General features: G+C 42.0%; 1 protein-coding gene across 2 annotated transcripts in view; it reads right to left on the reverse strand.

The window, feature by feature from the left end:
* Positions 1-13,963, reverse strand: part of DNAH10 (dynein axonemal heavy chain 10) — a 126,070-nt gene that overhangs the window by 78,012 nt on the left and 34,095 nt on the right. For both annotated transcript variants that reach the window (XM_081174416.1, XM_081174417.1), the window contains 8 exons: positions 13,594-13,758; positions 12,068-12,275; positions 11,248-11,404; positions 9,636-10,112; positions 8,047-8,205; positions 6,319-6,435; positions 6,131-6,233; positions 1,672-1,850 (listed from right to left, as the gene is read on the reverse strand). In XM_081174416.1, the coding sequence (XP_081030542.1) occupies positions 1,672-1,850; positions 6,131-6,233; positions 6,319-6,435; positions 8,047-8,205; positions 9,636-10,112; positions 11,248-11,404; positions 12,068-12,275; positions 13,594-13,758 (1,565 nt within the window). The remainder of the gene's footprint in view (positions 1-1,671; positions 1,851-6,130; positions 6,234-6,318; positions 6,436-8,046; positions 8,206-9,635; positions 10,113-11,247; positions 11,405-12,067; positions 12,276-13,593; positions 13,759-13,963) is intronic.

Below are 13,963 nucleotides of genomic sequence, written 5' to 3' on the forward strand. Positions count from 1 at the left end.
CCCTTCTCTCTCTTAAAAACAAATCCTTGTACAGACAGCAGAGACAAATGTGCAAATGGGATGGGACAGAATTATGAATGAAGTAGAGGAACATACATGTAATTGATGCATGACCATGCATGCGCACATCGTGGCAACCTAGTAGCGGGAAAAGGGGGCAAGGTGGGGCAGTGCCGTAACAGGGTGGAGCAAGTTTATGTGCACTTCACCATCCTGCATGATGACCTGGAAAGCTGCCTGTACATGAGAGATTGATAAACCAGAAACAGACTGATACATCTATCTCTAGATAGACGTCTAGATGTTGTGTATACTAGCTGTCACCAACTAGCCTCCAAGTTCACCAACTGTTTCTCCTGAACTTTCCCTCTGGAGAGAAAAACCTGGAACCTGGATTATATTACCAACTGTCAAAGGACAGAAGTGACTACCGTGCACACACCAAGAGTTTACATTGTTATAAGTTGCTTTGGAAGCCAATCTCTGATGAACTGAGGGATTCAAATGTAATAAAATAAATACCTGCAGCTACATATAATGCAAAACTTGTTCAAAATACAGTGTAGACACAACCTTAAAAGGTACTACCAGTCTAGAAAGCACTCTTATTTTAAAAGCTTAATGTACAGATAGTAGATAATTCCATTTGACTTTCTCTACCCAATGGACCAAGCCTCTGCTTACAGATGGTTGGACCAAAATAGGCCATACACTGCAATTTCGTGCAGGTGTGCCATCTATGCGGGGACATGGGGCCAGCCCCCCATACTTTCACGAAGGGGGGCAAAATTTTGTTGCAATCCTCAAAAGGACGCACCAGGACCAAGATATTGTGTCCTTTTGCGGTTCCCCAGGGATGCAGCAGTGCAAAGCATCTTCCCCCTGTGTGTCCCTTTGATGAACCCTAGAGCGCCTCCCCAGAAGGCGCGCTGGCAATCTCTGCCAAGGACATGCAGGGTGAAGCATCTTTGCCCCTCGTGTCCCTTTCACAAAGGTAAGGCAGCTGGTAGTGGGTGGGGGATGGTGAGCTGAGTTGACCTGGCCAGGTTTGCGGGGCCTGTTGCCATGCATGTGCAACAGGGCCCCCCAATGTTGGGCACAACTCGGCACCACTGACCCGGTGTGAGATTTGAAGCATGAACCTTCTGTGATTCAGACAAAGCCCTCAGCTATGAGAACTCTCTCTCTCTCTCTCTCTATATATATATATATCTACCGTAGATTCCGGCGTATTAGGCGACTGGGCATATTAGACCCCCCAAATTGGCAGCTGCCAATTTGGGGGTTCGTCTTATAAACCCAGTCACCTGATACACTGGGCAGCTACGCGCTGGGAGGAAGCCACCCAGCGAAGCTGACTTAGCATCGCTGGGCAGCTTCCTCCTGGCGCGGAGCCCGCCGCCCGTTGTTCCTGCTTCCGAAGCAGCAGTGGGCGGGCTCTGCACCAAGAGAAAGCCACCCGGCACAGAGCGGAGTCCGCCGCCCACTGCTGCTGCTGCTGCGGCAGCTTCTGAAGCAGCAGTGGGCGGGCTCCATACCCCGGTGTATAAGACGACCCCCAACTTTTTAACCTCTTTTCCGGGGTTAAAAAGTAATCTTATACACCAGAATCTACGGTACACACACGCGCGCGCGCACACACACACACTTATTTAAAACAAACCCACTTACTCGCTGCAACTTGTAAATATCATAGATCTGCCTCAGGCCCTTCATCTCCTTCTGGATTTTCATTAAATCAGGGTACATTGTGATTGGAAGGTCAAATAGTTTTTCAGCATTTGCCAGTTCCTGACGATTTTTCTCATGCTTCTCCAGTTCTTTTTCAAAAACTACCATGAGCTCTAATCCTGCAGATGGCAATAGAGAATATATGGCATCAAGGGATGAGTAGTAGTCACCATATGTAGCACTCTTGGCTATAGACATCCCCATAGGTGAAATCTCTACAAGATCTGATCCACAACAGAAGCTCAGGTCAGATCTAACTGTGCTTTTTACTTCTTGTACAAAACAAATTCTGGCCCAGAACACTTTCCCAGGAAATCTACCAGCAGATTCTCAATGAAAAGATCAGTAACGGGAAACAAGTTTCCCTATGAGAAAGTTTGGTCCCCATTACTGTCGTTCTCTTCCAATGGACAGATGCAAACAAGCTCTGGGTGTTTTATTCTACAGTGCCCTCTAAGTTCACCTGAGACCATAGTGAGTCCCAACAGAGACTTAGGATAATTTTTATTCAGTTCACACTTAAAGACATACTTACCGTACCTAATGCACAATTTCCAAAAGGAATATGCAAACCGAAACTCACATTTTCCTTGAAACTCACATTTTCAGAATTTTGCAATGCACTTTTCCACATGGGCAGTATGTACAAATTTAGCATAAAATGTGCGTAAGCATATATATATATATATATGTGTGTGTGTGTGTGTGTGTGTGTGTGTGTGTGTAAAAATAACATTCAAGAATGTTAGCTGAAATTGCTTGCAAAAATGCTTATATTAGCCAAAATTATTCTCAAATAAATGTATTAGGATAAAATTGCACTAAAATGTTGATAAATTTTAAGGAAGATAATTTTAACTAAAATTTGCAAATTGCTGTGGAAATGTCAGGAACTGAATTTAAGACTGGAAAAATAGAAACTGAAATTGACAGATTCACCCATCCCTAGTTTCAACCGGACAGAACAGAACTTTCTAGATCTCCATCATTGTCACCAGTCCATTCAGGATTAACATTTTATCTTTTGGTATTTTAGATATTCCACTATCCTCTAGATATTTTTGCATTTTATCTATAATGCCCTGTTTAGCTCAACATAATTATGTATAGAAACTCATAAATTGATCTCTTATTTCTTTAGGGTTTTCCACAAATCTACCTTCCTATATTAATTTTATTTAGACAGGATTTTTCTTCTCTTTCCTTTATTTGCCATGCTAATAATTTTCCTGGTTTGTTAGCTTTTTCAAATTGTTTCTGTTTTAAATATTTAAGTTTCCACTCTACTTCTTGATTTATTATAACTGAAAACTGTTTACAATATTTTAGTATCCCATTTCACTATCTCTTTTCAAGGATAATTTATTCTTTTTCTTTTCTTTTTATTTCTTGTAAAATTTCCTGCTTTTTCAACTCTCTTCTTTTTTTGGTATGCACCTTACTGAATTAAAAAAAAACCTTGCATTTTCACATTACTCGCATCCCATAATACCTTTAGAATTGTCTCCTGATTAAAACTAATTTCAAAACAATCCTTTTGTATTTCCCCCCTTTTCTAATATTCCTTGATCATTTAATAAATTCTCATTTCATCTCCATCTCATTGGGAAATTTTGCCCTGTTCTTAATTCCACAATGATAGTTGCGATCTGATAATGTCCGAGGTAGAATTTCTACCTTCTTTACCTTAATATACAAATCTTTAGAAAGCCATACAGTGTCTATTTTGCTTGCAGTTATTCACACTCAAATAAAATGTGAATTGTCTGTACAGTAAGTGTTTTTCTCTCCACATATCAATTAGACTTAAACTGTCTGTCACCTGAAAAAAGGCCTTGGGTAGCTTCCATTCTTTTGTATCGCTTTTTCTTATATTTTTAACCCATTCCAGGGAAGCTTCACCCATCAGGATTATCTTTTCATTCATATATTCAAACAGAATTTCTTCTAGTGTCTTATAAAAGTCATTTTTTTCTCATTTGGTACATATACACCTCTTAACAACATTTTTTTTCTCCTAGTGATGTTATCTGAATTATCAGTATTCTTCCTTGCTTGTCTTTAAATAATTGCTTTGGATTCAGTTAAGGTTTTATATATATTACAACGCCTCTCTTTTTTGTTACATGAGAGGCTACAAAGTCCTTTCCCAATCTTTTATTAATCAAACTTCTATGTTTCTTCACAATGTGTGCTTCCTGGAAACAAATTACATCCAATTTTACTTTTTTACCACATTCAATCTTATTCCTTTTAGTTTTATTATTAAGCATTTACATTCCAAGTTAACATTTTCAACGTCATCTTGTTCTTTATTTATCTCTCATCTCAACCTCTGTTGGTTATTCTTCTTCTTCCTATCTGGCTTCCAAAGCGAACATTCTTTCTCCTGCTTATTCTTTCCCATATTTTCTCCAAAATTTGTCTGCTTCAGTAGGGTCCTGATACCTTTGTTTTCTTCCTTTATATGTAAAAGATTCTCAACAAAAAGGGATTTTGTTGTATCTCAATGCACCTGTCAAATATTTATAATTTACTCTTTTTTTTAACCATCTCCGGAATTTCTTTCAGAATTACAGTGGTACCTCTGGTTACATACTTAATTCGTTCCAGAGGTCTGTTCTTAACCTGAAACTGTTCTTAACCTGAAGCACCACTTTAGCTAATGGGGGCCCCTGCTGCTGCTGCGCGATTTCTGTTCTCATCCTGAAGCAAAGTTCTTAACCCGAGGTAATATTTCTGGGTTAGCAGAGTCTGAAGCATCTGTAACCTGAAGTGTATCCCGAGGTACCACTGTATTATTTTTTGCTCATTGATCTGGAAATTTTTCTAGTCGTGCATCTGTATTACTCTGTCCTTAATTCTCTTTGAATTAAAAAATGCCAAGCGGTCACCCAGCAGTTTTTTTCCCTTTAGCATATCTAGATTTATGTGGGAAATTTTGTTCACTGCTGTGCTAATAATTTCTTCTTCCAGTTCAATCAGGTTAGCAAATTCTTCCATTATTTTTTCACTTAGTTCCACCGTTAACATCCTCTGGATTTTGGTCTTGGAAGAATGCTTATATAACTTTGATTCCTAAACAAGACAGAGATCCTAAGCAGTTAGAAAATTATCGACCTATATTTTTACAATTATAAACCTTTTGCAGATATATTAACAAATAGGTTGAAAATGGTATTAAAAGAGGTAATCCATTATGATCAGGCCAGATTTTTTTCCAAGAAGACAGATGAAGGACATATTAGAAATATAATTGATATATTAGAATATAGTAGAATATTTACAAGTGAGAAATTAAAAACAAGCGGCTTTAATGATTTTAGATGTAGAGAAAGCATTTGAAAACACATAAGAAAGCACAGAGCACCTTGCCCTCCCCCTTCCTTTCCCAGCTGTTGTAGAGATTTTCAAGCTTCAGTAAAACATTCAAATACCTTCAGTCTTTTGGTAGCTGACTGATTGCAGCCCATTAGCATATGTTAGTCCAGGAGTGCCTCTTGATTAAAGCCAATTATCCAGATTAAGGAGAAACCCTCCACAAATCATGCCAGTAACAGAGGCTTCATCCATGGCAGGGACACACTCACAGGTCACTCCCATTCTGCCATTGAAGTTGGCAGACACAGGATTACATGGCACTGCAGGATACAGTCAACCCCCCAGGCCCCAATGGGGGGCATTGCGAGGATTTATGCCTTATAAATCCTCCTTCCCCTGCTTGAACTTCTTCACAGCCCCCAGAGAGATACAAAGAACAACCACCATTGATTTGTAAGCGTGGCCGGAAACCTGTGGTGTTTATATTCTCGTATAAGAAGGTCTGAAGAATTCCAGGCCACTGCAACATTATCCATTGTTTATTCCAGTGTTTCCCAACCTTTTTTGGGCAAAGGCACACTTGTTTGATGAAAAAAATCTCGAGGCACACCACCATTACAGCCCCGTGACGTCAGCGCGCAGCATCACGCCGGGAGGGACGCACGAAAGTGTAAGTTTCAATTTTTCCCCCTCCCCCTTGCCGGGGAACCTCCAAGCTTTGGGGGTGGGGGGGAGGAGGCAGCAAAGCGAGGCAGGAAGGAGAGCGCGGCTTGGCTGGGTGAGCTTTGGCAGGGGCAGGGAATGAGAGCCGCGAGGCGGGCGCTGCGGACGGAGGCGCTGCCCGCCGAGCTCTCAGGCAGCCAGGCAGGCAGACGGCGAGAGCCCCGCGCTGGGCGGCCTCTCCTCGCCGCCGCCCCGCCTCTCGCCGCCCGACTCGCCCACCTCCCTCCAGGCAACATCTCGCGGCACACCAGGCAACATCTCGCGGCACACTAGTGTGCCGCGGAACAGTGGTTGGGAAACACTGGTTTATTCCAGCTGCCTGATAAGAGGAGTACTAACTCACACACATTCTTACCTCTGTCAAGATTCTCACCAACAGAACCTGGTCCTTCAGTGATAAACCTATGGTAAAAATCATCAATTTCCTTACTGTAGTTTGCAATCTGCTCCCTTGTGATCTAGAGGGAATATGAACCAAATTAGTTTAGCTCCTCTTCCAAATGCATTCGTCCGATTCTACAATATACGTTAAAGGAACAGTACCTCAGTAAATGTCTTTTTGATGCTTCCAAGGCTGTGATCAACTGCTGCTGCATCATTAAAAAGTGTATCCCACATTAGCTTCATCTTTTCCACCAACTGCTGTTCTTCTTCTGTTGTCTAAAGCAAAATAATATTTCAATTTTTAAAAGTGTGTCTGAGGCTCCAGATCATGTCTAAATCTGCTAGCGTGCAGCCCAGCAGGATATCTGGGGAGTCACTCACAAGACATTCTGTTACTCTGACACTTCATACAAATGAATGGTTCTTCTAGGAGAACTGCTAGCAACAACCTGCCCTCTTAGAATCAGAGAAGGGACCATGAGGGTCATCTAGTGCAACCCCCTGCAATGCGGGAAGATTTCACCCAATGTGAAAACCCACAACCCTGAGATTAAGAGTCTCGTGCTCTACCAACTCACTTATCCTCAAGGTCTCTATCTGCAACAGCCCTCTAAATTTCCAACAAGCCAATCCATGTTGGTATTACAGAACACACAAACCAATCTGTATTCTGCCATCCTACTTTCAAGAGCTCCCTGCATTTTGATTCCTTTTGCCATGCTAGATTTCTCAGATCCACTGCACTGCAAAGTCACTTAAACAACACAGTTGGATGCCAGAAAAACCAAAACCTTTTATAACACTTTACTTAGCAAAACAGTGTCTAATTTAAGGAGAAATGAACAAAGAGATTTTGTCTTTCTTAGTTTGAGCCCTAGTTCAGGTCTTTAACACTAATAGAATGAATCTTTAAGTTACTAACTGAATGATCTTTGCTGTTGCACTTCTAACATGCAGTACCAGCTTTGTTTATTGAGGTGGCTCTAGCACTGTTCCATCAACATTCTTGTTGCACCTTAGCCTGGAATAGCTGAGTTGGGAAAGAATCACATGACCTAGAACCAAGTCAAGCAAATCCTAATTGAAGTAGCTCATGAGTTAAAGTTGTAGACTAAACCACTAGACGTTACAAATTTGAAGGCTGCAAATATGAGCAGAACATAAGTGAGGCGGACAGAAAGGGGTTGTTTAACCCTTCTCTCCCTGGCTATGTCTTCACACTCCCAAGTCATTGCACATGCAAGTAGAAAAGCTGGCTATTACACATGCCTGCCCTGTAGGGTCTACACTGTGACCCTGAAATTCATCATCTTGCCCATTTTGTTCATGTGCACCAATACTAAGTCAGATTATTTGTCCATCCCATCTCGCACTGCCTACTATGACTAGCAGCAACATTCCAGTAGAAAAGGGCCTTGATCATCTCCCTCTTTAAACCAGAGATGCCAGTGACTGAACCTGCTACTTTCTGCATGCAAAGCTGGCACTTCACCACTGAGCCCATTCCCATAATAATTTACTGTCATATAAATCAGCGCAGATTCCCTAAGAACAGGCTTCCTCAAACTCGGCCTACAACTCCCATGATCCCTAGCTAGCAGGACCAGTGGTCAGGGATGATGGAAACTGTAGTCTCAAAACATCTAGAGGGCTGAATTTGAGGAAGCCTGTCTAAGAATGATCCCAGATTTGCCAAACTCTGAGGTCCAGTGTATGACCCAGAGCTGGTCCTTCAACAATTCCCTGATTGTCTGTGACTCATTAGGTCTGGGGACATGAGACTTTCAAAAAAGTCCCATCCTCCCAGCCCAACAAATGGAAACTATAGAGCAAGCTTATCTTGAGATTCTGCCGCACTTATCACAAACGCTGCAGCATTTCACTTACAGGAATATTATACATTTCAAGGGTACGGTATCGCTCACGAATATCCAAGTATTTAAGTTCCACTTCTAGAGACATATCTTTGATCTCGGCAATTGTGCCCAAGACGAATTTGAGATCTTCCAGGGTACTGGGAGTTGTCTTAAGGTTATGCGATAATCTCTGGGGAGAGTGGTTCATTAAAAAAGAAAGAAAGAAAGAAAGAAAGAAAGAAAGAAAGAAAGAAAGAAAGAAAGAAACATTTAGCTGAAAATACTTTCAGTAATTCATCAGTATCATTAACTAAGCGATGATTTGTTCATGAAAAATACAATTATAGATCCTCAGGATCTTGCAGCAAACTATATTATGCAAGAATATGAAAATGAAGTAGCTTGGGGCTGCAAAAATAACGAGTATAACAAATATTTGTTTGTTATATAAGTGGCAGGCAGTGGATTGCAACAATTTATGCACCCCCATGGTTGAGAAAACAAGCCAGCTTCAATCAGGGCTACATCAATCCCAGTGGAATGACCTCTGCAAAGGGTGAAACGGGGATTGCAACCTTGCTCCTGTTTCTTGATCTCGTCAGCTTTTGATACCAGGGCATCCTCCTGGACCAACTCCAGGGAATGAGAATTTGGGGCACTATTTTTGGGTGGTTCCGGTCCTACATTTGGGACTAAGTCCAGACAGTAGCATTGGCAGCTACTTATCTTATTCCCAATGCTATTTAGTATCTATCTGAAGCCACTGGAAGCAGTCATCAGGAGATTCAGGGTGAGGTACCATCAGTATGCTGATAACACATAGCTTTTTTTCTTCATAACACCTGAATCAGGAGAGGCCATACAGTCCCTGGGGCAGTGTTTAGATGCAGTGGTAAGGTGGTGAGCCACTTTCCCACATGGCCTCCAGCCTCCTGCTGGCCCCAGAGCTTCAATTCTAGCTGTGGATATTTTTGGATACAGTATTTTTGGTATGGATTGAAGAAAGAGCACGTGCTGTCTTTCCTCTTCTATGGCCTTGGATTCGCTATTTTTCCCTTATGTTATTTTACTGAAAAAAGGCAGTGGGGAATGTGCTGCACAGTCAGAAAAAGTGTGAACACTTTTGGAGTATCTGAGAGATGGTACAAAGATGACAGAGACTAATAAAATATGGGAACTTTTGAAGAAAGAACATAGAAATGTTTTAGGGAGACGGAAAGGGTTAACAAGAGAAGGAACTGCTTGCCTGTGGAGCCATGGTACAATTTAAAGCAAACTTTCAGAAGAACAAACTATCCCCTTCAACTACTCCCCCTTGCCCAAATGAAAGAAGAGTGGACTTAACACGCCAACAAATTATAGAAAATTATTGAAGCTTCGCTACATCCTTCTGTATCCATTCCCCCATCCACCCGACCATATTCTGCAGACTTAACTGGGCAGTAGCACTGATAAGGGCATTTTACAGCCTTTGGCCTTTCAGATGTGGCTCCCGCCATCCCTGAGCACTGGCCACGGTGGTCGTGGCTGATGGAAAGTGGGCGTCCAAGAACCTCTGGATGACCACTGCTTAACTACCCCTGATAAAAATGATTCATTGCCAGTCAAATAGTTTCTTACTTCAATATGTTCTTGGAGTTCGTAAAGTGCCTCTTTGGCTGATTCGTTGAGCAGTTTCCCGAGTGAAGCCATCCAGCCTTTAGCAGTCTCTTGCACCGTAGAAGCCAAAGGCTCGAGCTGAAGGCGAATGCACTGCTCGTCTTTAACCATGGGCTGCTGCATCACTTCTTGGGCTACCTTCAGGTAGAACTGCAACTTGTCATCAAAGACGACACAGGCTGGCTTTTTGGCAGCAAACTTTTCCATAACAATGGCCTTGTCTAACTTCCACAGAGGGCGGTACCTCTTCCACCGGTTCAGGTATTTTGTGAGGGAGCCCAGAAGCTTGTGCATGTTCTGAGAAATGAGGATGGCCTGCTCAATGATCAAAGGGTTCTGGGAGATATCGCTAAAGAAACTAAAGATGATGGGCTCGTCGTCACCAGTTTGCTGTGGTGGACAATCAATGCAGGTGCCATGCATCCAGCGAACAAAATGCTGCATTGAAGACAAAAGACCTTATTGGGTATCAGGTTTTGCATCAGCAAGGGGAGGGGGTGCTATCATGGAGATCAGTTGCATTTGCATCAGTGATGCCAGCATAGCAATATGAGAAGACAGAGGTCTTTGCTAGACGCCCATAACTCAAGGCCCTTCCTGCTCTCTCAATACAGTGGTACCTCAGGTTACATATGCTTCAGGTTACATAGGCTTCAGGTTACAGACTCCGCTACCCCAGAATATAGTCCCTCGGGTTAAGAACTTTGCTTCAGGATGAGAACAGAAATCATGCTCCGGCGGCGCGGCGGCAGCAGCAGGAGGCACCATTAGCTAAAGTAGAGCTTCAGGTTAAGAACAGTTTCAGGTTAAGAACGGACGTCTGGAACGAATTAAGTACTTAACCCAAGGCATCACTGTACATCCCATTCTGTTTTCCTTACCCTTCAGGGTTTGCATAGCCACTCCTGAATTTCTACTCCTTCCTTTCCACTCTCTTGCCAACACCTCTCTTATCAAACTACTGTCCTGTGCTCCTCTTCCCCCTCCCTCATGCTCCTTTTTCTTTGTCACCGTTATGAGATCATATAACTTTGTTGATCCTCCTGGTCCCTCCTCGGGATTTCTCCTCCTTCCAGGTCACTTGACTCCATTTCTATCAATCCCTTGATGATGTCCTGCTCCAATGGAGCCAGCCTTAATGCAGTATTTCAAAGCATTGATTTGAACAGTGGGTCATTCATTTGCTGAACACTTATGAGTGATCCTTCCCTCACCAGTTCATACTCAAACTTATTATTGGCCTAATGAATAGAAGTGTAGCCAGGAAGATTATTTTCTCTTAAAGGGGCAGGTTGCACAAGTAACAGACTGAGGATCCCACTACTAAAACACTTATATTTTTAACTAGGAGGCTGGATTATACATCATACAAAAATCAGGCTACATCATTTCACTGACTTCTTCTGATCTGTAAAACTGTATCTTGATGAAATATACCTAATTGAACCATGCATATTTAATTTTAATGCCCCTAAATCATTGTAGGTAGCATGGTATTCTACTGTCTTGTTACATAAATCAAAGAAAAGGAAATTCACCTAGACCTCATTGCAAATTGACACAGAATACTCACTTTAGTAACTTCCACACAATCTCGAATGCATTGTACACACATTTTTTCAATTTCAGGAGCATTTGGCTGGAGGATGATTTCAGGAGCCGATAAAATTGTTTCTGCTTGAAAGAGAGGGGTATTACCCATCACAGCGGCATTGAAAGACTGCAAATTTCTGCAAAGAGAAACAGAACATTGGCACTTATCATTGATGTTCCTTCCAGGAAATGTGCATGATGTGTCCAGTAAAGAGTGGGTTAATATTCCCCACCACCTAAGCCAAGAAGCATCTCGTGACACAGCTTTGTAGACTATGCTCAGTTCAAAAGCCCCTGACACAGTTCCAACAGGAGCTGAGTCAGCCCCACAGTATGACATGTGTAGAAGAACAAAAGGAATGTGAAGGGCAAAGCCCCTTCCAAGCAGTCCTGATAAAAATGAACATGAAGAACATCCTATGGCAAACTGCAGGAGTGTCCCTGAGGACTCCTTGGAAAGAACATGCATAAGAACTGCACAATATTCCTTTCCCAATTGGCATGCGGTAAAGAGCAGAATTTGACTCAGCTAACCAAAGGAGATAATTATCTAGGAAAGATAAAACAGGGAAATAGCAGGAGATCTGACCTAGGAAAAGGAACTGGGGCAGGGATTCAGGAGTTGAGCCTAGTCGGCAAAGCTGTGTCATATGAAGAGGCTTTGCCTAAGTGGTGGGTGATGCTAACCTACTCTTTACTGGGTGTCTCCTGCACACCAACCAGGGAAAGATGAATGAAAGTTGCACTCAGAGAGCAAACAACTAGACAGAAGAGGGAGAAATATATTCAAACAGACTTACTTGAGAACCAGGGTCGTCAAGCTCTGGTAAACTTTCTTTTCCCAAAAGGCGTAATAATGAACCAGTCTGGAGGCCCTGCCAGTGTTTGTGTTCACAATAAGCCCCTCCATTTTGGTTAGCAGGGGCCCAATGGAAACGTACTTGTGTACCATGTGTTCAACATCCCTGGATCTTTCATGCTTAATGTATTCAAAGTATTCTTTCGCCCCTGCCAAGGTGGGTAGCAAAATTAAGATTTGTCAGTTGCTAACAAATGTACAAGATAATATGCTGGGATTCTCCTTGAAAAATTCACTCCACATGAAGAGTTATTTGGAATTCATGCAAGTTACAGCTTCAGTACCAGGGCTAACTCTTTAGACTTTCTTAGGTGCCCGTTAACACAATGTGTGGGTAAAAGAATATCTAGAGAAGCCACTGGAATACCAGCTTTCATTTTCAAGGTTTCTTCATAACTTGTCCTCAAGCACATGGATAATCAAACAACCTTAAGCAATGTTTAAGAGGACAGTAACTTCACATAACTAAAAAAACACACATAACAGTGTTTAAACCTGGGCTGTTCAATGTAGAAGAAAGGGGTGCGCAATCTCCTTTTCAAAAACAAACAGCGTTAACACCAGTACTGCTTGTGCATGCAAACACTACAAGGAGTCTGTGCCTCTCAATTCTTTCCTAGGGGGCCTTTACCTTGTGCAGAGAGAATGGCAACACGCACAATAAAAAGCAATGGCAAGGAAGCTCTGGGATATCCCAAAATCAATGAAGAAATGGAAACAGCAGCATATTATATACACACCTATACACGCATACAAATAGCAAACTCAAGTGCAGAGTTATGGTGGGTATGTAGCTGAAATGGGACTACAGAGAAACAAGAGGGAGATATTAGCAAACTAAGAGGGACTCCAAAGTTTGCAGAAGTAGAAAAAACCCACACCTAAGGCCAACTCCCTCTGAAACAGTCCAATGAAGACTGAACATGTTCAGTAGCCACAGTACCAGTTGGAGAGGGGTGGGAGAAAGAAAGAAAAGGGTAGGGAGAGTAGAATGGAATGTCTTGAAGGAAAACACAACTAGTTGGAACACTGAACCATTGTATGCTTTTATAATTTTAATGTGCACTGCTTAGAGATTTCAGAAATAAGTAATATATAAATAAATCTTAAATGTTGTTTTTAAAAAACAATATTTGGAACAATTTCCTGAATAGCCCCTAGAGAAGCAGGAAACACTGTTTGCTTCATGTTCATGTGAACATGGCCTTCAAGGACTGCTTCAAGCCATTTTCTTCACAAAGAAAAGGTGTGTACATGGTAGCATACAGAGTGCACTGCAGACTTTTGTTTTTACTTTAAATCCATTATCAAGCAGCAGAAACAAATCACATCAAATCACATTTCACACCTTATTACGTAAATACTGTTCCTACATGGAGACTGAATTTATCTACCTGAAACCTAGACTCTCTGCACCACACCAATGACTGTACAAGGCCTAGAATCAGCAAAAACAGACAGGCTTACCAGGAAGATAATCTTCAAATTTGGAAGCTGGGCTTTTGAACAAATTGGTGGATTCTATTAACAAAAGCTTATTAGACATGTCTTCAGCATTCTTGTGAATTTGATGGACAAGTGACTCAAACTTCCCAATGGACTGAGTACATCGCACAATGTAGTCACCAATACCTTTGAAACAAAAGGGAGTCCAGATCATTATTGTGTCTTTAGTCCACACCCAGTATGCAGGTATGTATGTATTATTTATAAGTTTATATACTGCTTATAAAGGACGCGGGTGGCGCTGTGGGTAAAACCTCAGTGCCTAGGACTTGCTGATCGTATGATCGGCGGTTCGAATCCCCGCAGCGGGGTGAGCTCCCGTCTTTCGGTC

This window comes from Podarcis bocagei, assembly GCF_964188305.1.
Source record: "Podarcis bocagei genome assembly, chromosome: 16".
Lineage (NCBI taxonomy): Eukaryota > Metazoa > Chordata > Lepidosauria > Squamata > Lacertidae > Podarcis > Podarcis bocagei.